This window comes from Propithecus coquereli, unplaced genomic scaffold (assembly GCF_000956105.1).
Source record: "Propithecus coquereli isolate 6110/MARCELLA unplaced genomic scaffold, Pcoq_1.0 Scaffold131, whole genome shotgun sequence".
In the NCBI taxonomy this organism is placed as follows: domain Eukaryota; kingdom Metazoa; phylum Chordata; class Mammalia; order Primates; family Indriidae; genus Propithecus; species Propithecus coquereli.
In genome coordinates this window covers 2,099,894-2,125,598 of record NW_012137303.1, presented here as the reverse complement: position 1 = coordinate 2,125,598, position 25,705 = coordinate 2,099,894, and the positions used below count along the sequence as shown (strand labels likewise).

At 39.0% G+C, this 25,705-nt stretch overlaps 1 protein-coding gene across 2 annotated transcripts in view; it reads left to right on the top strand.

Annotated features, from left to right (window-relative positions):
• LRRC16A (leucine rich repeat containing 16A) overlaps positions 1–25,705 on the top strand; it is a 341,663-nt gene that overhangs the window by 146,000 nt on the left and 169,958 nt on the right. For both annotated transcript variants that reach the window (XM_012638672.1, XM_012638671.1), the window contains exons 5-8: positions 2,717–2,838; positions 16,901–16,998; positions 17,342–17,412; positions 17,710–17,783. In XM_012638672.1, coding sequence (XP_012494126.1) covers positions 2,717–2,838; positions 16,901–16,998; positions 17,342–17,412; positions 17,710–17,783 — 365 coding nt within the window. The remainder of the gene's footprint in view (positions 1–2,716; positions 2,839–16,900; positions 16,999–17,341; positions 17,413–17,709; positions 17,784–25,705) is intronic.

Below are 25,705 nucleotides of genomic sequence, written 5' to 3'. Positions count from 1 at the left end.
TCAGGTTCCTTGATGTCTCTGGTTTTGGTTTTCTCTTATGTAAAATCATAAGGATGATAGTGTCTGCTCACAATCTAGCTTTGATTAGGAAGTCTTTTCTAATGTTTTCTGTGATGTATTAATTTTTTTGTCATCGTTATTTTTATCATTATTTAATTATAGTTTGTAAATTCTGATAAAATGCCTGGGACACACCCATTGCATTGTGCGTGAAAGTGAGTGAATAGGTCATTGAGTTAGTGAAATGTAACTTTTACTGTTGCTATTTTCCTCTTCCTTGCAAAAAAATGTGAGAGATGTTAATCTTATTTTACAAGTCTCAATGCGATAGCACTTACTGCTACTCGAGTTCTGTTGCTTTCATGGTCAGTAAATTGAGGCTAGCAATTATAGAACAGTTTTATCATTATGGATTTTGGACCATTTCTTGTACAACTGAACACCTGCTGTGATTTTTTTTTAAATTATAGGGTTAATTGTTTGCTGTGTCACAAAGTGATGTTGGTAAACCACCCATGGCTATTTCTGTTATAGAAAAGACAAACACCTCACACATCTGTTGGCTGGAGTTTAGTAAAAAAATGCTACCTTTAAAGTTTAGTCAGGTTTTTCCACCTTAACAAAGGAATTGCAGTGGGATTGGAAATTCGAATCTTAAATAAGTTACTATGAGCTTGTATCTCTGATTATTATTTTAAATGTGTATCGGAGGTCATGGGTTATGGCCTGCTAAGTGTCTAAGGAAAATGTGTTTCAAACATTCTGTTCCTCCCCGGCTGAAATGGGAGGGAAAAGGATATTTGATAGGGAGTTCTTTTTTCCTCACGAGATGATTTATTGTACTGGTTCCACCTCTATCACTTTGTTGCAGCCTTTGTATTATACAAAGGTGGAGACATCATCCCCAAGGCTGTGTGAATGCTTTCACGTGAGGTCGAATTGAAAGCCCCATTTCTTACCCCACCTGTCACCATTTTTCCTTCCCTGTCATTCTATTCAATCCTATGCAATTAAGGATGATTAGGTGTTAAGATTAAGTAGAATTAGAATAAGCTAATTACTAATTACTCACACCCAAACTGTGAACTGAATAGATGCACTAGATATGAAGAATGTAAAAGCACCCTGTAGTGAAAAATATAATTACCCATGGCGGGAAGGTTGGGGGTGGAGTGTGGAACACAGACACAATGGCACCCAAAGTGTCTGGCTTCTAGAAACATGCAAATACACAGATATGTGCACATGAGCTGTATGAGCCTCACTGCACATAGCGGCTTGAGTCTTACTTAAGACACCTCATGGACTACTGGGATTGGTTAATAAACACCTCCAGGGACAATAATACTTGCTGGGTCTTTTTTTGAGAGAAATACCTTTTGGGCCAGCTTTTAGAAGACAAATGTAGTCTTTACCTAGAGAATTTTAAAGGCTTTGATGTTCATTTCTTGAGGAATATGCTGAAAATTAGGATTTTTAACTTTTTTTTTTTGCACACAACTAATTGGCACAGAGGTGGTACTTATTAAATACTTGTTGACAGATTCCTCCAGGAGGATTTATGAAAAAGAAACATCTTAAAAATTCAGACCACTTATATCCTTTTCTTTGACCTCATCATTTTGACAAATACCTTGCATTACCTTTCCTTTTAACAGAAATATCTTGAAAGACTTAGATTATTATTATTTTCAGTTTGACTAATTTTAGGAAAATCTAAAGCAAAATCTAAAAATTGTTTTCTTAATCCAATTGGGTAGCTGCACATTATGGGCAGTGTTCTCTCATCATATTATTTATATAAATAAGTAACAATAGGTAGTAAACGTGTGAGGATATTTTGATACAGTGATAATCTAAAAGGACTACATTTACATGATTATTTTTGAGATTCAAAAAATGGCTTTTTTTTTAAAGTGGTTAAAGTTGATTCTTTTTATTTGAAATGTGTCCATCTTTAACCTGTCCCCCCTTTGCAGCCTGCCCTCTTTTTCAGGTTAATTTATTCTTATGGGACTAGCTGTGTGACCTCAGTCTCAACATTTTTTGGTATATATTTTGGACATTTCCAGCAGTTAATTATAGGAATGAATCTTTGCTCAGCATTAAACCCAACATTAAACATTTTATTACCCTATTACTTTAATATAATCTTTTGTAAGTATCCTCCTTTCTTAGAAAGCTTGCAACTTCTATAAGCATTTGATTTTTCTTTTGCTCCCAGGCAAAAGGCATTAACATTTCACTTAAATATCTCATAAGGTTTCTTGTCTTTTAAGTGTTTTTTTTTTTTTTTAAAGGTAGCTATCAGATTGTCCTTGGGTCATCACAGGAGCAGATAGTCATACTCACACTGGATAGCAGGGATATGACAACTTTGTAAGATTGTGTCTCAAGACAAAATCTTGGTAAAAGAAGTTCTGTTTGAATATGAGAGTTCAGTTTTTATCACGTAGGGAGTCTATTTGAATCTGCCAGCTTGGCCCTTAAAAACATTTGCTTCAGTTCCCGGATGTTTCTGAGAACAGTTCCACCCTTCACCCAAACTCTTCTTTGAATATTAAACTAAGAGTATTATTTTAAGGAAGGGCTTTCTTAAAAAGATACCATAATATATTAGTATATATCTGTGTGACTATGTAATTTATAATATTTAGAATTAAAGATGGAAAGAATTGGACTCATTATTAAGAAATATCCAACCCTGTTCTTGCAGATGGTTGTGGAAACTGAGAAGTGCAGCATCTCCATGAAGATGGCGTCGCCCGAGGATGTCATTGACGTGCTGGCTCACATTGGCACCTGCCTGCGGAAGATATTTCCTGGCCTCTCTCCAGTGTGAGTTCCCCCGGAAGGGTGAGGAGAGCAAGGAACTTGTTCTTCCTCAAAATGGCAACTGGGAAACTGCCTTTCTCTTGCCCCTTCACTTACTTCCTCTTTCTGACTTCCTCCTTCTCTTAACCATTACATATCAAAACCCTAATCAAACCCTTGTGTTTGATGTGTGACATTTTCTATAATTCTGTGCCTTATTCTTGAGTGAATTTGAGTGATGAAAGGATTTGGTAATCTTTTAATTTCTACTCACAAGTCTAAACCAGGAACATTTTAAATATAATTTCAGTTCAGTTTCAGTTTTATCCTAGCCTGAATTTTACTCACAGTTATTAGCGGACTGCCAGGGGCTGAATGCTTTGTGTAAAGACATCAAATATAATGTTAATGGAAAGAGAGAACTCTTTATTTCCTTTGCTTTTTGCTTTTCAGTAAGAGGAAACCTAAACATATGAAACATAAAAATTAACTTTTTCATTGTCTTCTTAGTTTTTTGAAGTATACATTAGGGACATTACTAAATTTTGTCTGTCCATGCCGATATACATATATTTGGTTTGTTTGTTTGTTTTGTTTTGTGACAGGGTCTCCCTTGTTGCCTGGGCGAGAGTGTAGTGACACCATCATAGCTCACAGCAACCTCAAACTCCTAGGCTCAAGCGATCCTCCTACCTCAGTCTCCTAGTAGCTGAGACTATAGGAATGCACCACTATGCCTGGCTAATTTTTCTCTTTTTTGTAAAGATGGAGTCTCACTCTTGCTCAGGCTGATCTCAAACTCCTGACCTCAAGTGATCCTCCTACCTCGGCCTCTCAGAATGCTAGGATTACAGGCATGAACCACCTCACCCTGCCCCCTCATATTATTCGTTAAGCATTTTAAATCAGGATTATGTGCTTGGATATTAGAGTTTGTAGTTGGGGAGCATGTGGGCTGCTGGAATGGAGGAATTAGATTGGCTGAGGTGAAAGGCAGAGAGAGGCTTATGTCAGAACGTTTCCTAAGATAATAGTTGGTCATCAAAATTCCTTCCTGATGGAAGTACACAATACACAGATAGCAGAAACGCCCCCTCCCATCGTTCTGCCAGTGGTAGAGGTGTACACAGGGGAGGCTGGGATATCCGATATGGACTGTGTAGCATGGTTAGCTTTGCCCCTTGCTCAGTCAGGGGGGTGGGAGGGCAATTTTGGGGACTGTTACCCTTCATGGAACATGTCTTTACGATGTGTCACCTGCAAATTAAGAGGCAAAGCAGCAGGAAAACCTAGCCTAGCCTTCCAGTCTTCTGCATCTTTTTTTTGTCTTTTTGGAGACAGAATCTTGCTCTGTCATCCTGGGTAGATTACAGTGGCACGATCACAGCTCACTGCAACCTCAAACTTCTAGGCTCAAGTTGATCCTCCTGCCTCAGCCTCCTGAGTAGCTGGGACTACAGGCGTGCGCCACCACACACAGCTAATTTTTTCTATTTTTAGTGGAGACCGGGTCCTGCTCTTCATTAGGCTGGTCTCAAACTCCTGACCTCAAGCAATCCTCCTGCCTCAGCCTCTCAGAGTGCTAGAATTACAGGTGTGAGTCACTGTGCCTGGCCTCTTTTATATCTTCTAGGTGACTGAAAGTGGCTCTGTGGGGACAGGAACTCCCTTCCAATGTCTTTGGCCTTGGGAGGATTGCTTGGTTCCTTTCATGGATCTTCGCTGGGCTTTCTCCTTGTCTCACTTTGCAGGAGGTGACCCACCAGCACAAAGGGGTGGGCCCTGTATTTGCTGGCTGTTCATCTTTTGCACCCTCCTTTCTGAAGCTAAAGTCTTCTTGTGCTCCTCTGATTATGAGGGTGGCTGCTTACTGAGGGAACCAAGTGTCAGTGAAGTGAGGGGGCGAGTTGGGGTTGCCCTCTGACTCCTACCTGGTTAGCATGTCAGGTATGAGGTATCATAAAGGCAAGTCACATGCCCTGGTGTGTGTGGAGGAGAGGTGTGAGCCAGGGGGCCGGGGTGGTGGTGGTAGGATGAGGTGAGAAGCGGATCAGTAGTGGCAATGGGGAAATAGCCAGAAGTAAAACTTTTCTTGGGAATGGTTTCCACATCGTACTTAAAGCCACCAGAGAATTATCTGGGGTAATCGTGAGTTAGCAATAACTATAACCCATTTTCCTTAAACTGTATTTTAGTAATGTGACTTAGTACATGTGTTTCCTTATAATGTCTTCCCTTGCATTCCTAATTAACACAGATGAAATAAGAAAATTATTAAGCACAACTGTATTTAGCAAGAGCTTATAATACCCTGAGCTTTAAAGACATTTCAGAGCAATATTGAGAATCTCTCTTTTCTTTAAAATGCAGCTTTATTTGTTTAATATTCTAGGATTTTGGGGGGAATTACCAGTTTTATTTTCAGTTTGCATACTTCCATTTTTTCTTCCCAGAAAACATTGAGTAAAAATAGTGTTTTCACTTAGGTCTTCCAGTTAACTTCTTGTTAACATCCTCAGGCAAGTATTAAACAATAAGTATTAATTATCTCTGTTTCTCTAGAGATAGTCACTTCATATATGTTGATTTCTAAATCTGTGACCTCCCCTGTACCCAGATCTTCATCCTCACCTCCCAGCTGCCTGTTGGACATCTCCACAAGGATACCTCTAGCACCTTATACTCAGTATGTCCCCAACTGAACTCCTCACTTCTTTCCCTAAAACCTGCCCGTATTTAATATTCTGTCTGAATTAATAGGTTCATCATCATCATTCACATAGTCTAACAAGATAAAAGCTGAGCCATGTTCATCTCTTTTTTTGCTTGTTTTTTTAAGGAGACAGTGGTCTCACTCTGTTGCCCAGGCTGGAGTACAGTGGTGCTAACATAGCTCACTGCAACCTCAAACTCCTGGGCTCAAGTGATCCTCCTGCCTCAGCCTCCCAAGTAGCCAGGAGTACAGACACGCAACACCAGGCCTAGGTAATTTTTTAATTGTTTTGTAGAGATGAGGTCTCTCTGTTGCCCAGGCTGGTCTTGAACTCTTGGCCTAAAGTGATCCTTCGGCCTTGTCCTCCCAAAGTGCTGGTATTACAGGCATGAGCCATTGTGCCCGGCCAATCTCTTGGTCCTTACTCTTACATTAATTAGTTGCTATACTTTTTTCATACTATTTTAATATCTCTTGGTCTGATCCTTTCTCTTTTCCATTCCATTGCCTTAGTTCAGACTGTGTCACTTCCTCCAGTGCAACATCTTTCTAGCTAATCTCTCTGCCTCTAGTTCTCCTTGCAAGTGATCCTTTATACAGTCCTCAGAGTTATACTTCTATAATTCAAATAGTATCTGTTCCTTGCATGAGCTCTCTAACGGTTAGCCTTCCTGATGAAATCTAAATTGGATAGCCTGACACAGAAGTCCATTGCTTTCCTGCCCCATAATCCAGCTGTTCTTGTACTCTTTAGACTCTTTCATATTTTTAGCACCTTTCCATAGGCTGTAATCCTGACAAATTCCTACTCCAAAAGATATAACTCAGGTGTCTTCTCATCTGTGAAGAGTTTATTTATTCATGGTTCCATAGAACTTTGTGATCACTTCTTATATTAGCACATATCACATTGTGTTATAATTGTTTGTTTATTCATTTATACATTCAGGGAGTATTTCTTGAGTTCCTACTGTATGCTAGGCAGAGTGCTAAGTGTTGAGGTCCATGCCCACGTGGAACTTGCATTTTAAATTGGGGAAACAAACTTCCCAAAGAGGGAAATGCACAAATTCAGTAACTGTACATTGAGTAAGTGCTGAGATAGGACTAATATAAAACATAAACTTCTGTCTCCAAAGGCTTCCCTATGGCCATGGTAACTTGTACAGACCAAGAGGAAGAGAAGGAGCCTGTCATATAAAAATAGAAGCAAAGAATATTTTCTTCCCAGAGTCTTTGCTCATGCTATTTCTTCTTCCTAGAAAAGGGTTGATGTCTCTGAGGAACTGGCAGATAACCACAAAGTGGCTGGAGTAGAACAAAGAGCAAAGATGGGAGGGGATGAGGAATGGGGCAGGAGGAGGCTGGCACCAGGTCCTGGCCAGTTGACGTAGAGCCTCATGGTGAAGAGTTTGGAACTTAGTAGTCTTTCCCTGGGAAGCCACTATAGTCTTTTAAGCAGGAATGTGGCATGAATCCTTATATGGTTTATGAACATCATTTTTGCTACTAGGGAGAGTAGACTGGGAGGTGGCAAGAGCAGATGCAAAAAGCTAATTTGGACACTTACAGTGATCTAGGAAAGAGGTGATGGTGGCCAGGAGTGAGGCAATGGTGTTAGAGAGTAAGATAAGAGAGAAGGTAGATGTTAGCTTTATCGTGGACACAAGACTTGCTGATGGATTAGGTAGGTATGGGTGAGGGCAGAGAAGAAAGGGAGGAACCAAGAATGGCTCCTAGATTTCTGGTTTAATAACTTAGTGACTGATGTGACCTTTCACTGAGATGGAGAAGGCCTAGGGTTGGTGTGGGGATGAGTTTTTTTTTGGAAAATGCCCAGCCATTCTGTTTTAGGCATGTGCAATTTGAGCTCTAGGACATCTAGGCGGGGCTGTCAGGTGGGCAGTTATATATGTGATGTGGAGCTTGGAGGAGAGGTCTGGGGGTGGAGCAAAGGTGAGCACCAGGTGAGTAAATATGATCTTCGTAAAGATGGTCTTTAGTGCATGGCTGTTGGGGAGGTCACCTACAGAGAGATTTGGACCTGTGAGAGAAGGTGTCCTGGGAATGAGGCCAACATTTGGAAGTCAAGTAAAAGAGGAAGAGCTGCAAATAGAGTTGGGTGAGGACTGACTGTCGAGGTGAGAAGAAAACCAGCGTAAAACCAGGGCCTGGGAAGGAGTGGGTGGCTCTGCAGAATGATGCTGGGGGCGAACAAGCTGTGGGCAGAGAGGTATCCAGGGGACGGGCCGTGGAGGGCACGGGCAGCCTTGGTGAGAGCAGTTCTAGGGGTCTGGTTGGGAGGGGCAGACTGCCATAGCTGAGGGATGAGCTCCCAAGTGAGGAGGTGGACGTGGCATGTGTGGACAACTTCTTAGAAAACTTCCGCTGTCAAGTGGAGCTTGTTGGTGGGATGCGGCTAGAGCACTCTGACGAATTACCAGGGATTTGTTTGTGATCAGAATGGGGGATACTAAAGCATATGGCTACAATGAGGGGCATGGAAAGTAGAGAGAGACTGTTGCCGGAGACTGCCGTAATAAGTAAATCAGCAGTACCCTGGAGAAGGTGAGAGGGATACAAAATGCAAGGCATGCCTTTCTTTCCTTCTAAGAGCTGCTTGAACAAAGACCATGTTTTTACTAACCTTAAATCCCTAGTCCACGGCACATAGTACATACTGACCCAGGTTTTGGGTGAGCATGTACAATTCATGCTTACTCTGTGCTCCGTCCCATGATGGGTGATGTGATATGGGATGTAGGGACGTCAAGATAACAGCCCTGCCTTCTAACCAGGGACTTGGGAGCTCAGGTGACAGGAAGCAGATGAGACAGTCAGTAATTGGGTGTAAGTGGGAGGTGAGGGATCACAGGCTGGCTTTGCAGAGGACACTCACCCAAAAAGGACGAGAGAATTTAGAGGAGAGGGTAGGGAAATGAGAGGCAATTCAAATGAAGAGATCAATATGGGAGAAGATGCAGATTACAATTTAGAAAATGACTTGGCAAAAAAATAAATAACTAAATATACTTGACTTGCATTCTCTTTCCTACCCAGTACACAGCTTGTCACAATAAACTCTTAATATTTTGTGGGTTCTATGTTATACCTCTCCTCTGGAATTTTCTTAGATTGTATTACATGATTTTGGCAGGGGAAATGTACAGTTATATTGATATTGGTTATTGTGGCTAGAGAGAGTGGAGAGGTGGGTAACCGTACAGTTTCTCTTGCATTCCTAATGCCTTAAGTCAAAACTGTCAGTAGGGGGAATATTTCCTTTACATAAATAATATAGAACATGTAAAATAAAATACGTTTCCAATTATGTCGTACGTACCACTCATAATAAGTTGGAGGATATGAAACTATATTTGAATCCTCAAGCCTTGTATAAGTCATTTGTCCCACCAAATATATTGCCTGGGCCCCTTATGGGGACCTTGGGACCCCAGCCCTCATCCCTCTCCTTGCTCAGGACATTTCAGGTGGGGACCAGTGAACACGAAAGTATCTCATGAGCAGTATCAGGAACCAGGAGAATCAGGAGGAGGTAGAGCCAGGGCAGCCCTCAGTTTGGGTGATCAGTTCTTGAATAATCTACGTTTGGCTGTGTGTAAATGAAACAATGACCTCTAACGATCTGGATTTTTGTATTTACTCAATTCAAATTGTGAAAATAACATGTAGGATCAAAATCAAATATATAAAACTATAGAAATGTAATCAGTTCTCTTATAGTCAAGAGAATACAGGTAGGAAAAAAATGAAGAATTTAAATTAAAATGTGTAATATTCACATGTAGTATTTTCTCCCCATGTCTCACCTACAAATATATGTTAGCATGTTTATCTCTCTTTCTTTCCCTTCTAAAATGACATTTTCACCTCGTTAAATAAGGAAAGTTTACTTTAAAATATAGAGAAAAGAATGTAAAGAATAAAGAAGATAATTTAAGTTAAATTTAAAAATTACCCCAAACCAAATCACTGTTAACATGTTTTAGTTAACATTCCCATCTTTGCCATTCACTATCTTTGGAGGCCTTACCTCGAAGGCAATGACAGTTGGGGGGAAATGGGAAATATTTCCAGCCTCAGTGTTGTTAATCTGTTTCCACGGGGTTGTCTGTGACGACAGTTCTCTTCAGGAAGACCTTCTGTGTTAAAGCCTTCAGCTTTTCTGATATCAAGAACCTTGGCTGTTTCCAAAACAAAGCTAAATTTTTTAAGAAACATTAAACGAAGTCATTAGAACAGGTTAGAATTAATTTAGTAAATGTTCACTGAAGAACTTCCTCAGGCATATGCAGATGAGTAAAAAGTTTCCAGCCCTCTAAAGAGTTTGTAGTCTAAGTGTAAGAAAGTCCCACAAATAATATAGTGAAGGTGAAGTCACATTTAACTCAGGATGGCAAGAAAATAACCTTTGATTTTTGTTTGTTTTCTTCTCTTTTTGAGAGGAGGGCTTTTTGCCGTTTGGGATAAGTGCAGGGAGAATTCTGTGGTGAAATGGTGAAGGCAGTGAGGCTGGAGGATGGGAGGGAGAGGGGACACAGCGCAGGTGCCACTTGCTGCTAGGGGACAGCCGCCAGCCTAACCTAGTTGGAGTTGGGGAGCCTGCAGGTATCACTGTGAGGTTAAAGTTGAGGTCCAGGGATGAAAGCCTCAGTGATGGGCACTAGGGAGCTGGTGAGGGCTTTTGAACTTTAGAATAAAATAGTAGTTACTCTAAAGGGAGGATCAGTCCTGTTGCGCTGCTTTACGAACCTGGGTGGAGAGAGCCTGAAGGTGGAACTGGAAGCTGTCAGGTTAGCTGGATATTTTAGAGGGCGAAACCATAGGCAAGTTAATTCACTTTCAATGCCTCATTTTAAAAATGGCAATAATGACATTAATGCAGTTTTGTGAGAGTTGCATTAACTCCATGTAAACTCCTTGGGGAATCTGTGGCCTTAAGGCCACACGTGGCCCTCCAGATGCCCAAGTGTGGCCCCTCAACTGAATCCAAACTTCACAGGACAAATCCCCTTATTAAAAGGATATGTTTTGTGAAATTTGGATTCAGTCAAAAGGCCACACTCAAGGATCCATAAGTCCACACGTGGCCCCATGGCTGCAGGTTCCCTACCCCTCTGGAAATAGGTTGCTTGTGTAAAGCATTTCATTGGTGTTTATGATTTTGTTAAATAATTAAACATAAGTTGATTGCATTTCTGTGTTTGTTTTTTTTTTTTTTTGGTTAAATGTGGCTAATAATGTCCTTTTCAGATGACAGAATGGTAACCTTCTAACATGATTTTTTTCCTTATGCCTCTGGCATGCTTGATTATACTTTCATGTATGTTACACATTTGAAAGTTGGCTGGGTGTTAGTATCTGTATGTTAGAACAATGTTTCTGTACTGCTATAATAAAAATGGTGTTGAAAATCTCTTTATGAAGCCAAAAGCCAAGTGAAGTATGGAAATGTATGAAGAAAAGTGGTGAAATAGGAATTTATGTATAAGCAAGAGAAAGGTAGTTGACATGTTCTGGTAGCCCCTTCACTTTGCAAAGCAATAGGTAGCGTTTTGCTGTGTTATGGTTTGCATTACTAAAACATGTATTATTCTGGGGAAAGTTGCCATATTGCATAGGATGAACATTGGAATTGAATTTTAAAGAAATAAATTATTTTAGTTGGATTAAAATAATTTATAGGTTTTTCTGATCAACAGTTTATCATGAGATTTGCATAGAGAGAGAGCTTGTCAGCTTGTCATGCTGTGCTTGTCATCTAGTTTGCTATTTCTTGCTGCCACATATAACTATTTTCTGACTCTTGGGTAAATTAAATGTACATAATGCAAATGTTGTTGATTCAGCTCTAGTGCTGCCTGCAAGTGAGTGACAGGCCTTGAATGTCTGTTTTCTAGGATTTTGGTTTACCTTTCATGGTACTTACTCTGACAGCCAATCCTTTGTCAGTCTGTGTGACACTCTTTCTCTCTGTATGTGCATGTATGTGTAAGCTAGTGCCCTGTAATATTAATACATACACTGATGGGACTCTTTGCTATCATTTAACTATAGCAGAAATCCACTTGTGTAGAGTGGATTTTCTTCTCATTATTGCTGTGCACAGTGTTAGATTATCTAAGAAACAGTTCCTACCTCCTGGAAATTTAGTTCTTACAACTTTATCTCTTATGGAAATGAATACATGTTTCATGCAACTTCTTTAGTTTCTGAAACCTCAGTTAAAAAAGTAAGATAAAATAGGCCAGGCGTGGTGGCAAATACCTGTAGTCCCAGCTTCTTGGGAGGCTGAGGCAGGAGAACTGCTTGAGCCCAGGACTTCGAGGTTGCAGTGAGCTATGCTGACACCACTGCAGTCTAGCCAGGGTGGCAGAGTGAAACTCTGTCTCTGGGAGGTGGCGGGGGAAAGGAAGATGAGAACTATTAAACAAATGGAGCCACTTGAAAAAGCTTAGCTAGACAACTCTGCAGATTGGTTTGCAAGGATATCTATACTAGCTGCTTTTTCCCTCGCTGATTAATTTCACCTTAGCCCTAAGTGTGAATGTCCACTGTTGTTTTTGGAGTAAAACTGAGGCTCTGGTTTCCAAATCTACCATAAAATTAGTTTATTTATTTCTATAATCCTAGCCTGTCAAAGATGTTTGCTTTATTTTCTTCCTGCTTTTGAGTAGCTAAAGTCCATCTTAGGTGTCATCGAAATGGCATGCCCTGCAGTTCTGCTGAAACAAAGCAAGAAATTTAAAAGAGAAATGTGATTCAGATGAAGGTAGACAAAAGTCTAGCTTACTGTGTTGCAGGTTTACTTAATTCAGCTGTATAAATGCCTGGGTTTGCTTCTGACAGCGCTTCTGTTTCTTTGCATAATATCTAGCTTCGCTGTCATGATGTAACCAGTATATAATGCACTAAAATACCAGGTGATGGTATTGAACCCAGGTGAATCATTCCAAATTGCTAGATTCTGTAACATCATTTTAATTTTAAATGCCTTCTTAAACACAGTCACCCTCAAATTACGGACTTTTAGAATAATAGTACTTAATCACAGGTACTTCAGGTAAAATACACAAAAATCATGCTACACTTGTAGATCTTGTGCATTTACACAGAACTCTCAAACTCTGCAGCTGCTTTACCAACTAAGTTTATCTAATATTCTAAGTCCTTTGTTGTCATTTTACCAATGTACACAGCATCCTCACCAGGAGTAGATTCCGTCTTAAGAAACCACTTTCTTTGCTCATCCATAAGAAGCAACTCCTTATTCGTTACAGTTTTATCATGTGATTGCAACAATTTAATCACATCTTCAGGCTCTACTTTTCATTCTAGTTCTCTTGCTATTTCTACCACATCTGTAGTGACTTCCTCCACTGAAGTCTTGAACTCCTCAAAGTCCTCCATTAGGATAGGAATCAACTTCTTCCGAACTCCTACTAATCTTGATATTTTGACCACTTTCCATGAATCACAAATGTCCTTAATGACATCTAGAATGGTGAAGCCTTTTGAGAAGGTTTTTAATTTACTTTACCCAGATCCATCAGAGGAATTACTATTTATGGCAGTTATAGCCTTATGAAATGTATTTTTTAAATAATAGGACTTGAAAGTAGAAATTACTCCTGTGTCTATGGGTTACACAATGGATGTTGTGTTAGCAGGCATGAAAACATTCATCTCCTTGTGCATCTCCATCAGAGCTCTTGGGTGACCAGGTGCATTGTCAATGAGCAGTAATATTTTGAAAGGACTCTTTTTTCCTGAGCAGTAGGTCTCAACACTGGGCTTAAAATATTCAGCAAACCATCCTGTAAACAGATGTGCTATTATGTAGGCTTTGTTGTTCCATTGATAGACACAGGCAAAGTAGATTTAGCATAATTCTTAAGAGCCCTAGGATTTTTAGAATGATAAATGAGCTTCAACTTAGAGTCACCAGCTAACAAGAGAGTCAGCCTGTCCTTGGAAACTTTGAGGCTAGTCATTTACTTCTCCTGCCTAGCAATGAAAGTCCTAAATTTTAGCTATCTCCTTCCAATAGAAGGCTGTTTTTTCTACATTGAAAATCTGTTATTTAGTATAACCACCTTTATTAATGATCTTAGCTAGATCTTCTGGATAACTTACTGCAGATTCTACATTGGCACTTGCTGCTTCACCTTGTACTTTTATGTTATGGAGAGGGCTTACTTCCTTAAACCTTATGAACCAACCTCTCCTGGCATCCAGCTTTTCTCCTGTAGCTTCCTTACCTCACTCAGCCTTCGTAGAATTGAAGAGTTAGGGTCTTGCTATGAATTAGATTTTGACTTAGGGAATGTTATGGCCCATTCGAATCTTCTATCTAGACCACAAAAACTTTCTCCAAATTAGCAATAAGGCTATTTCACTTTCTTCTCACTTGTGTGTAGAATTAATTTCTTTGAAGAATTTTCCTTTTGCATTCACAACTTGATTATTTTTTGTTGCAAGAGACCTAGTTTTCACCCTGTCTCAGCTTTTGACATGCTTTCTTCTCTAAGCTTAATCATTTCTAGCTTTTGGTTTAAAGTGAGTGACTTGTGACTCTTCCTTTCATTTGAACACTTAGAAGCCATTTTAGGGTTTTTGAAGGACTTAATTGTAATATTGTTATGTCTCAGGGAATAGGGAGGCCTAAGGAGAGAATGGGGAAGGACCTGTTGGTGGAACAGGCAGAACACACACACCATTTATCAATTGGGTTCACTATCTTATGTGTTGGTGATTTGTGGCACCCTAAAACAATTACAATAGTAACATCAGAGATCACTGATCACAGATCACCACGACAGATATAATAATAACAAAATAGTTTGAAATATTGCAAGAATTACCAAAATGTGACACAGAGACACAAAGTGAGCACTTGCTGTTGGAAAAATGACACTGATAGACTTGCTTGATGCAGGATTGCCACAAATCTTCAATTGCTAAAAAACACGATACCTGTGAAGCAATAAAGCAAAATACTGCTTACATACCTGATTACGTCTTGATCATAAAAACAACAAATTAGTATGAGGAGTATTTTCAGTGCTAAGAGAATGTTTGTATTTAAATGCTTTGGTATATATTTGAAGTTTTCTCCAGGAGTAGAATAAGCTTACCAGGCACAGTGTCAGGCTCTACCATGATTTATCTGGAATCCATCTACTTGGAAAATGGATATAACTGGAAATATTCTAGTCTCTATAAGATGATTGAAGTTCATAAAGATCACTGAGAGAGCGTTATACTTAGCAGAGTGCTTTTACATCATTAACGAAAGATTAAAATATGTTCAATTTGACTTAAAATGTTCATTTTACTGCCTTACACCCAAGTCGTGTCATGGTTCTGGGTGACTGATCCACCAGCACCCTTCTTCCCAGCTCGTGTTCTTTGCGTTTACCCTACTTTATCCACTTGCCTTTGTGGCCACATCCTAGAGCTTATCATTTCCTGAACAGCTTCTCCCATGATGAAATCACTGTTGGGGTCCCTCTCTGACTACAGCCTTTCACACTCTGTCTCTTGGAAGTACTTGGACTTTTTCAAGGCCTCCAGGCTGGGGATGCTTTGGCTTTCTCCCTTCCTTCCATCCCTTTCCTGCCTTCTCTTCCTTCCTAACCATTCAGCCCACAGTGTCTGTGACTTCAGCTAGGCCTTGTCAATATCCTCCACTCCTTCTGTCGCCACTGTTTTTCTGGCACACCCTCCTGGAAATCCTGCAACCTGCAGCAAGCCAGCTGCCCCCTCCTCCACGCATGATTGGGCTTCCCAGGGCTGCAGGAGAAAACCTCCCAGCTATTCAGCCCTGTGCCACCAAAAATTCATGACCTTCATTCTTAGCCAGGCTGTTAACAGTCCTCTTCTTTGTTATTTCTTAACCTATATTTCTCTCCTTGTTTCACAGTTTTGCCCCACCCAGGCAGATATTTGTTAACAGTGCCTATCTAATCATCGCACGCTCCCCCTGTTGTTAGTACGTAATCCATCATGGCCCTTCATTGGCCTGAGAATAAAATCCAAAGACTTTAACTTGATCTGTAAGGCTCACCATGGCCCAGTTCCAGCTTAGCTCCTCAGATTCCTCTGTTACCCCTTTCCCTGTCACACATTATTTGCTAACTATTTTGAGCTGTATTTAGTTTCTGATAAGCATGTGCTTTCTCATGTCCAGGGATTTGCTGTCCTTTTATCTGAAACACCTTGTGGGTCCCTGGCCCCCTCCTCCTTCACCTGAATATTTTTTTGTCCTCCTCCAGATCTGAGCATAGACGTATTATGTACCAAAGAGCGTCTCCAACCTCTCTACTCTCTGCCCCTTCCCTCCACCAGAAAATAAGCTAAGCGCCTCTACTTTGCCCTCCCTTTCTTCGTGTTAGTAGTTCTCCTCCCATATTGCCCATTTATTTGTCTGTTTCTCATAATAGACCACTGGCTTTATGAGGGCAGGGGCAGCTTTTGTTTTTGATTGTGATTGTATGCCTAGTACCCAGTGATGGGTCTTGGTATTCTGTAGACCTTTAATAAAAATGTTTTGAATTAATGAATGATTTCACAAACTATTTGTTAAGTGATCGCTATATGATAACTACAACAGCATCAGCTGACATTTGTTGAGACTTTACTATGCACCAGGGATTGTTATAATAACTTTACAGGTATTATATTTTTCTTTCTCACAATAACCCTAATGGGATAGGTTGTCTTATTTTGTGAGTTCTGTGAATAATGAAATTTTGGGGTGGTGGGCCTCACTTTTAATGACTGCTTTGTCCTTCCTCTGCATATGTGGGCAAGAACTTTGTGACGTTCCTAGGAGGAGGATGGGGTTTGGGAGGAGCCGCACGTGTTCTCTGCCCTAGAAGAATCATAGCCCAGGGGATGAGAGAGTAAAAGGAAGAACTATTCCAATATGAAATGATCAATTTCCTAATGGACATTTGATTAGGGCATTATGGAAGTACAGAAGAGATTTTTTTACTTTAATTCTTTGAAAATCAGCAATTTATATTTGGTACATACATAATCTAATAATTCAAGTAGAACACAATATTTTCTAACTATTCCAACAAAATCTAATGTTATAAAACAATAACGTAGAGACTATTTATATTGCCAAATATCTTTTACTTAACAAAGGAAACTTAAATAAAGGGGTTTGTTGTTAAGTTCCTATAGATTTTCAGCTCCTTAGTGCTCAAAAAGTAGAATTACATTTGCTAAAATTGAAGTGACACTCATCTTTGTTTACAAAAAGACATTTTACAAAATATATTTCTATGTGCAATTCAAAAAACTTGGTTTGTAAAATCTGTTGTTTTGTTGATCTTTCAGAAGAATCATGAAAAGAGTGTCCGTGGAGCCATCTGAGCGCCTAGCTAGTCTCCAGGCTCTGTGGGACAGCCAGACCGTGGCCGAGCAGGGACCCTGTGGTGAGTGTGCATTTTAAGACCAAAATGTAAAATGGCTGGATGGACATCCCTGTGCCAGGAACTTAAATCTATTCCTAGTATACTACTGTAAAGGTACAATTAGTTTTAAGGTGTAATTAGCAGTGCACTGACTTTAGATTTGGTGGACAAAGTCCTATATTTAAGCTATATTACATCCTGCTATGTACTTACTATAGAACAGGGAGGAGAATCTTTGCTGTTTTCCCCCCAAAAGGGAAAAGGATAATCAACACTGTCAACACTGGCCATATTTAAGCTTTTAAATTTTAATTTAAAAATCATTTTGCCAAAAACACGTCAACGTTTCTGTTGTATATTTCAGGTGGATTTTCTCAGATGTATGCCTGTGCTTGTGACTGGCTTGGATTTTCATACAGGGAAGAAGTACAATGGGTAAATATATCTGTGTACACGTATATGTGCGCGCATGCCCACACACACACACACACACACTCTCTGTCTCTCTCTCTGTCTCTCTCTCTCTCTCTCTCTCCTAGAGAATACTCTAATATTTGGCTGGCTAATTTTTCCCCCCCCCATTTTTTTTTTTTTTTTTTTTGCTTAAAATCTTTGTTTCTCAAATTACATAAAAAGTCTGCCTTTGTCATTGTTTAATTCTTTTTGCATCTGTCTTAACTTCCTTGATCATCTACATGGACTAATTACATGACTGAATTATATTTCAAATAGGATGTGGATACAATTTATCTGACACAAGACACCAGGGAATTGAATTTACAAGATTTTAGTCATCTTGACCACAGGTAAGCCGCTTCTTTCTTTCTTTCCTTTCTGCTAATCCAAATTTGTTTTTCAGAGCTGCAGTTCTCTGTTGGCACTTTAAGTTGTACATTATTTCCAGAGAATCATTTTATAAGGGGAATCAGAAGAATCTAAGAATCTCTAGATATTGCCTTTCAAGTAATAGTTTCAAATATATTCATCACTACAGATGGCTTGTCAAGGTGCACGTGTGTACCTAAAATCCAGTATGTGCTGAATTTCACCATAGAAGCAGCTCTTATACCACCCTACAAAAGTCTATTTACTCTACCCTCTATATGAAATGTTGTATTGTTTTACCTAATTGCCATTTATAACATTTTTGGGGGGTGAAATTTTTTACTGAAATCCTAACAAATGACTTTTAGTTCACAATTTATTTATGAATTGGGCATTGCTAAGATATATATGCATATATTGGTGAAAATTGCTTTGCCAGTATCTGCCTTTTGATAGTGATAATGAAGTCATGAAACCTGTTACAAGTTACTTGAGAAATTTTTAGGTTTTAAGATTTTCACTTGAATATATTTAGGGCTGTTGCTTGTGTGATCAAAGCTCCAGAGAAAAGCTTCATTTGGGTTCTGCATCTCTTAGCAAGAGCAGACCTGGAAAATTTATTTAGCTCCTAACAAAGTCGAGCCTTGACTCCCTTCCACTATGTCTTTTCTGATAATATTTATCCTGGACTATCTCAATCTCTTCAGTCCTAGATATGCTGCTGCTACTTGTAGATGGGCAGATACCAGTCCCACTGTGACAAATCCCAGCTCAATAAATCTTTTTACTCTGTTTGGAATTGAAAGGGAAATCTGGGATTCCAGCAGTACCTTTTGTGCCATTTGGACAACTGGAATGTCATAGAGGGTTGTTGTTGCCCATACCTCATCTTAGCCCCAGCATTTTGCCCCCAAAAACACCATTTCAAATTACTTTTCCACTTATCTATCAGGAAATCCAGAATTGTAGTGGGGTCCCTGAAAAGTTCTAGCCAATTGAATTGGGCAAGGAAACAGTATACTAGATGGGTATGCCTCCTCTTTGCACAGTCCGGGTCGAGAGAGGCTGGTGAAGCAGGCTCAGCTGTGTCTGTAGTTGTGGCTACTATGCCTCGAGCCTCCAGTTCTTAAGGTTGGATTTTCTTCCTTTTTGTGGGAGCAGGCAATTTTCTCCTGCTTAAACCTATTCTCCTTCCAATATGTGAGGGACTTCATACTCTCAAATTTAGGCAAGATGATTCCTGTGTGGTTCATAAAAAAGTAAACTGAGGAAAAAAAGGGAAATATTTTACTTTATATGTATTTTCCAGTAAAACAAGAAAATAGCCTGTAGAATAAGATAGGAAAAGTACATAGACCTGTATTATCTGGTCTCAGTGTTTTTTGTCCCAGAACCCCTGTGCATTCAATCGATTGATCTTTTGTTTATATGGGTCATTTCTGTTGGTATTTACCGTATTAGAAATTCAAATTCAAATTCAAAGCATTTATTAATTAAAAACATAGCATTCATAAACATTGCATGCTGACGTAGTTACCATTTTAATGAAAAATAACAATTTTCCAAAACAAAAATAAATCAGCAAGAAGCGTGACATCACTTTAACTTTTTGTGACTCTCTTTAATGTTTGACTTAATAGAAGATAATTGAATTCTTATATCTACTTCTGCATTCAATCTGCTGTGACATGTTGTTTTGAGTGAAGTGTGTAAAGAAAATCTAGCTTTACATAGATGTGTAGTTAGAAAAAGGAACATTTTTAATAGCCTTTTCAGATAATTGTGGATATTCTTTGATACTTCATGGCAACTCAGCAATGATAATTTCTTAAGGATTAGTTGTAATGTAGAATTGGAAAGCATATCAATGAACTTTTTTGTATTTTGTTATATTAAAATCCATTTAGTCTGTCTTGTGCTTTGAATGGGTCTTATCCATACATGATTTTGTAGCATTGTGCATTGGTAATTTAGAAAATAATGGTTAACTGAGTTATACATAGTCTCCAAATATTTGCTGTTGTATAGGAGGAAAAAAAAAAAAAGACATTTGTTAACTATCAAACTGATTTTATCAGAATAGTGTTAAATAGAGCAAAGCTATCCAGCTCATAGTAGCAGATAAAAGTTTTCTATAATTCAAATTTTTGCTTGAAAGTGGTAATCTTACTATTGGTAAAAAGTACTATTGGGTGATTTTCTTGAAGTGACTAGCTCACTTCTTACATTTTAGAGGGAATGTCTACCTAATCCCAAACCTGAATAACCATACTCTGTCATTTTTTTATGTTATTCCATGAAAAAAAACAAGTTCTGCTTACAACTGCAACTATCACAAATACTTTACATTGAGACAAGTTTCACCTTGGTATATAGAGGAAGCATTTTGTACGTATTTTCCATTTTGTTATACAGAATATTAAAACATATATACTCAGAGGCCAAGATTTAATAAAATGAGTAGTTTTTACCGATTCATCAAGGACATTCCAGAATGAAATTGACATTTGTTTAAAAAAAAACAAACAGTATATGGCAGTGAAGACTGCTGCCTTGGTTTGTGCTCAGGGGCCAGCAGGTTCCCCCACCATTGCTTTTGCCCTTTTCATGCAAAGGTTAACACAGTGAAAGGACAAATTTGTTTTAGTGTTGTTATGAAAATAGTTTTGATCTTGTGAACCCCTGAGTGGATTTCAGGGTTCCCCAAGAGTCCATGGACCATGCTTGGAGAACATCTGGCCAATAGGAGTGAAGGCACTGTAGGGCAGCTTGAGGCGTTTTTTATATGTGGTTTGTTACACCTTTAATGGTTTTTATACCATTAATATTAATAGTTTATGTATGGAGTGAGGGCTAAACTTCCAGCTGATCCACTGTGCTTCATTTGATCATTAATCTGTTGGCAAAGGGAAACTATTATTTAAAGAAGCCACGAAATATGAGCATAGTATCCAAAATCGAGAGACTTTTGTCAAAACTTTCAGAATTTTCTTGCAAGTGAATTTACTAATTCCTTAGCTGGAGAATTTTCAGTTCGTCAGTAAACACCGCATTAATGGGATAGACCAAAATCATCTACTTTTCTTGCTTGATAAGGGGCTAAAAGGAATTTTTTCATTATTGAGATTCTAGACCAGGAGTAGGAAAATTTTGTCAAGGGCTAGATAGTAAATATTTTAGATTTTTATGAGCCAGACAGTTGTTGTTGCAATTATACAACTCTACTGTAGTAGCTTGAAAACAGCCCTGGAAGAAGTGTGAATGAGTGAGTGAGGCTGTATTTCAATATTTGCACAAATAGGCATTGTGGGCTGTAGTTTGCCAACCTTGCTATAGATCAGTGTCCTCTAAAGTGGAGTGTGTATACCCAAGGGAAAATCTAAGATGAGTTGCAAAAAAGCGTTAGAACTTATTGACTCATTTTAAAATTTCTTTGTTTTATAATATGTATAAATATTACTAGTATTTAGACTGTAATAAATGAATATTAAAAATTAGGTGATTCTTTAAAAAAATTTTTTTTTTTACTATAATGGGCTCGATCTATAAAATAATAGGGATCACAGATCTAGATAACATCTGTCTTACTAATGCCTAAATACCTTGACTTTTTCTCAAAGCTGTGTCTAATTACTTTAATCTTCCACGTTACCCCTCCCCCCTTTTTTTTCAATTTTTGGAGACAGTCTTGCTCTATTGTTCTTGGTAGAATGCAGTAGTGTCATCTGAGCTCACTGCAACCTCAAAGTCCTAGGCTCAAGCAATCCTCTTGCCTCAGCCTCCCAAGTAGCTGTGACTATGGGCACACACCATGACACCTGGCTAATATTTCTGTTTTTAGTAGAGATGGGGTCTTACTCTTGCTCAGGCTGGTCTCCAACTCCTGAGCTCAAGCAATCCTCTCTCCTTGGCTTCCCAGAGTGCGTGAGCCACCATGCCTGACCATGTTTATCCCCTCTTTCTTGATAATTTAATTTTTTCCTGTGATTCTTCCTATTAAAATTAGAGCCAGGTTCTACAGAAAAAGGCTATTCTCAGTTCTCTTAGATGGCCTTTTTAAATAGTATTTTGCTAATCGATTCACAGCATGTTATTGGGTGAATGTTTCTATGCAGTAGAAATGTGAACATGCTTATCCACGAAGGAATCGGTCTGTACTTAAGTAGTACAGTTGTCTGGGAGGATTCATTGTGGCATAACGTGAGCATGATGTAGGTCACTTTCTAAATCTGAGAGGTTTTTACAAAATTTTTCCAATACTTCTTCTGGTATTCTTCTTATTCGGGTGTGAGTAATAGCAAAGAGAATGGAGGGATTAGACAAATTCGAGGTGTAAGAAGAGACATTATAAATGGGTTATGCATTGAGCTCGAGTTACTTAATAGTGAGCAGATACGGGCAACAATTCTTGTACATGTACATGAATGTTCCCACTATGGCAGTAGTTTTCCATGTTATCCCTATTTGAACATAATTCAGATACAAGAAAGTAATCTTGTTTACCATTTGCATTTATTAAAATAATACTCTGCATGCATTTATATGTAGATATCTGAACTTGATATTAACAGCCAAACTTCCTTCTAGAAGGCCATACCCATTTCATAGGATTAAAAAGAACACTCTCCTGGTTGGCAGTCATTCGAAGCTTTACTTTTTCATTTCACTTTTTCCTGCCATTGTATTTAGTCATCATAGTTAGAAATGTTCATTCTTAATAGCCGTAAAAAGCCATTAGTGCCATGGGAAGGGAAATTCAATGAGGACTGGGCTGTGTCTGTCATGTTCATGCTCTGTGATGCGATACTCTCAGTCAAACCATTGTCCCAAAATAAAGGATTGTCAAGGGAAACTGATCTGCTCTAGGGGAGCAAATCAGAGTACTGGGAGGTTGAGGGATTATTTTGAGAAAGCCCATCAGATTACTGGAATACTTTCTCCCCCGTACTCAGGCTGGCAATTATTGCTTTAATGGCATTCTTAACCCCATTTTGCTCCAACCCATGGCTAAATCCTGTCTGGATTCTGATACTGTTCCATGTGTTTCTTTTAGTTTATTCACCCATGTCATTGTTTTTTTTTGTTTTTTTTTTTTTTAATACCTATGGGTTCATAACTACCATTTTTCCCAGGACTAGTTTAGATCCAAAGTGGGAGATTTGGATCATGCACTGATGTTATCGTTACAGATCTGGAAACAGGGAGGACTAAATAAGGTTTTGGCAACCTGCTCAACTAAAGCACAGAGATGGAGGGAACAACAACCTGTGTGTATGACCCCATCACACGCGGGAGATGGTTTTAGAAGAAGGCACAGGTGTGGTGAGAGGGCAGTTCCTTTGTCATGGTTCTTACCAGAGAGACCCATATTAATGTTCTTATCCCTCCAATTTGCCTTGGATCTGCTCTTCTTCAGAGATAGGCCCAGCGTTAGGATACTATGACCCTTATATCTTATGATCTGTTTAGCCTCATAAACTGAGGAATGGAGAGATAGGTGCATCATCCCAAGGCTTCAAGCATGAGTTCTCCCTTCGTTATAGAATAGTCTTCCTGTTTCTGTATATTCTGCTACCTATCTGGTGCTTCAAGGTAGATTTACAAGCAACTTAAATTCTGCAATAATATTTCCTTTTCTTGGCCGGGCACGGTGGCTCACGCCTGTAATCCTAGCACTCTGGGAGGTCCAGGCGGGAGGATCATTTGAGCTCAGGAGTTCGAGACCAGCCTGAGCAAGAGCGAGACCTCTGTCTCTACTAAAAATAGAAAGAAATTAGCTGGACAACTAAAAATATATAGAAAAAATTAGCCAGGCGTGTTGGCACATTCCTGTAGTCCTAGCTACTTGGGAGGCTGAGGCAGAAGGATTGCATGAGCCCAGGAGTTTGAGGTTGCTGTGAGCTAGGCTGATGCCATGGCACTCTAGCCCGGGGAAGCACAGTAAGACTCTGTCTCAAAAAAAAAAAAAAAAGTTTCCTTTTCTTTATTTATTTACTATGGCTCTATCAGAGCTGATTGTAGGACCTGGCACTCTGCTGTTGCCGAATAAGCATTTAGGTGTGAGGATGAAAGTGGTTATGCTAGATCCATCCAGTTAGTCTCTGGAGAATAGTAATTAGGAAGTACTTGGAGAAATGCCCGCTCAATTGTTACGTATAGGTTTCAAAATTTTATTAAAGTATATTATTTCAATTTGTTCTGGTTTCGGTATCAGTGGGCCAAAAGGAAGCATAGATTGAAAAAGTCTTTATAAATTTCTCATGGGATCTCTTCAAGGTCTGTGAGCTGACATGTTAAAAATGTAATTACACTGTAATTTGGAGTGGCAGGAAATTAAGAGGGTATAGGTAATGGTGCCAAGGGGAAGAGAATATATAGCTTTAAATACATCGATTTCTCTTGTTCCCGGAAGATTTTTAGGAGGAACTAATCTCATCAATCCTTCAAAGACTCAGCAACGTGCATCACTGAGTTTAAACTTGGCTCATGAGAGCCCAGCTGATAGACTCATGCCTCCAGCCAGCAGACTCCTGCTTTTGTGTTGTCATATTTCTTACTAATCAAGGTGACATTTTTGGATGTGATATTATCAGGAAAGAGTTGTGAGTGTGGATTATGTTTGACAAGGATGTCCTAAGGGCACTAGTGTAATTCTTTCCTTATCAAAGCTCCATTTTTTTTACTCCTGTGCCTGTTTAAAAAGGAAGAAATACCGTTTCGCGTGTGGAATCAGGTGTGCACAGCGTTGGTTTCTGTTTCCATTCCTGAATATTGCTCTAAATGATTGTTCTGTAGAACAGTGATCCCCAATCTGGGTGAGATGAAATCAGTGGGATGGATAAGATGATGATATGTTGGGGAATGTGAAGCTAATGGTAGAAGTTTTTTGTTTACTTTTTCCTTATCCATCTTATTTATGTGTGTGTATGTTTTATACTGAGCCTTATATGTTAGTACAATAGCACATGTATATGATTTATAGATAAACACCTTTTTTGGGGGGGGGATATTCAAAATACTTTGGTGTTAGGAATAAATGATCAAAAAAATTAGAAATTACTCTTTTAGACCTCTGGGAATGTCCTCATCTGTTTCAGATAGTCACATCCTTCACAGAGTTGGTGAGTGGTTAGACTAGTAATTTAATAATACATAGGACATATCTCTATATGAGTTAGGAATACCAGGAAGGAATAGCTAATTCATGACATTTTAAACATTTTAAAGATCTCCAACTTCCATTTTCAAAGTAGATGTAACAGAGAAAAGACTAAATTGTCCCTAGAAAGGCTGTCAGTGACTGTCAGGAAGATGATAATGCTGTGACTCTGAGTTTTCCCAGCCTTGCCACAAGTCATATTGCATTGTGTGCAAGCACAGAGCGTGAAGAGTAGCAAGACTGTGCGCTCTTGCATAAAATACCTCCTTTGAGCCTTTAAATGTTTATAAGATTTATTAGGGGGAAATCTTCACTCCTGTACTATGTGGATAGACTAAAAATAATCATGATGTTCATTGAATTATTTTTGCTCTCTATGTTTGTGCTTTCCCCACGTTGTAGATTGTGGGGCTTGCTAGACATCCGCCAAATCTGTCAATTATTTTTGTTCTTTAACACTTTCCTGGAAGATTTCACACTGTCTATTTAAAAGTCACAGTGTTTTTACAATTTCAGGGAGATGGCAGGCAGGATAAAGGGAATCAGGAGGGAAATTTGGCCTGAAAATAATAACTGGGAAAATTAAATTCTTATGAAATCACACAGATCAGAAAGATGAGGTCAGAACTCAGTTTAATAATAGGTTATCTAGAATCTGGACTAGCAAAGAATTTGGCAAGAGATCTAGACTCTAAATCTCTTGCTGATTTCTTAGTTTTTACATTTTAACTTCTTAAAATAGCC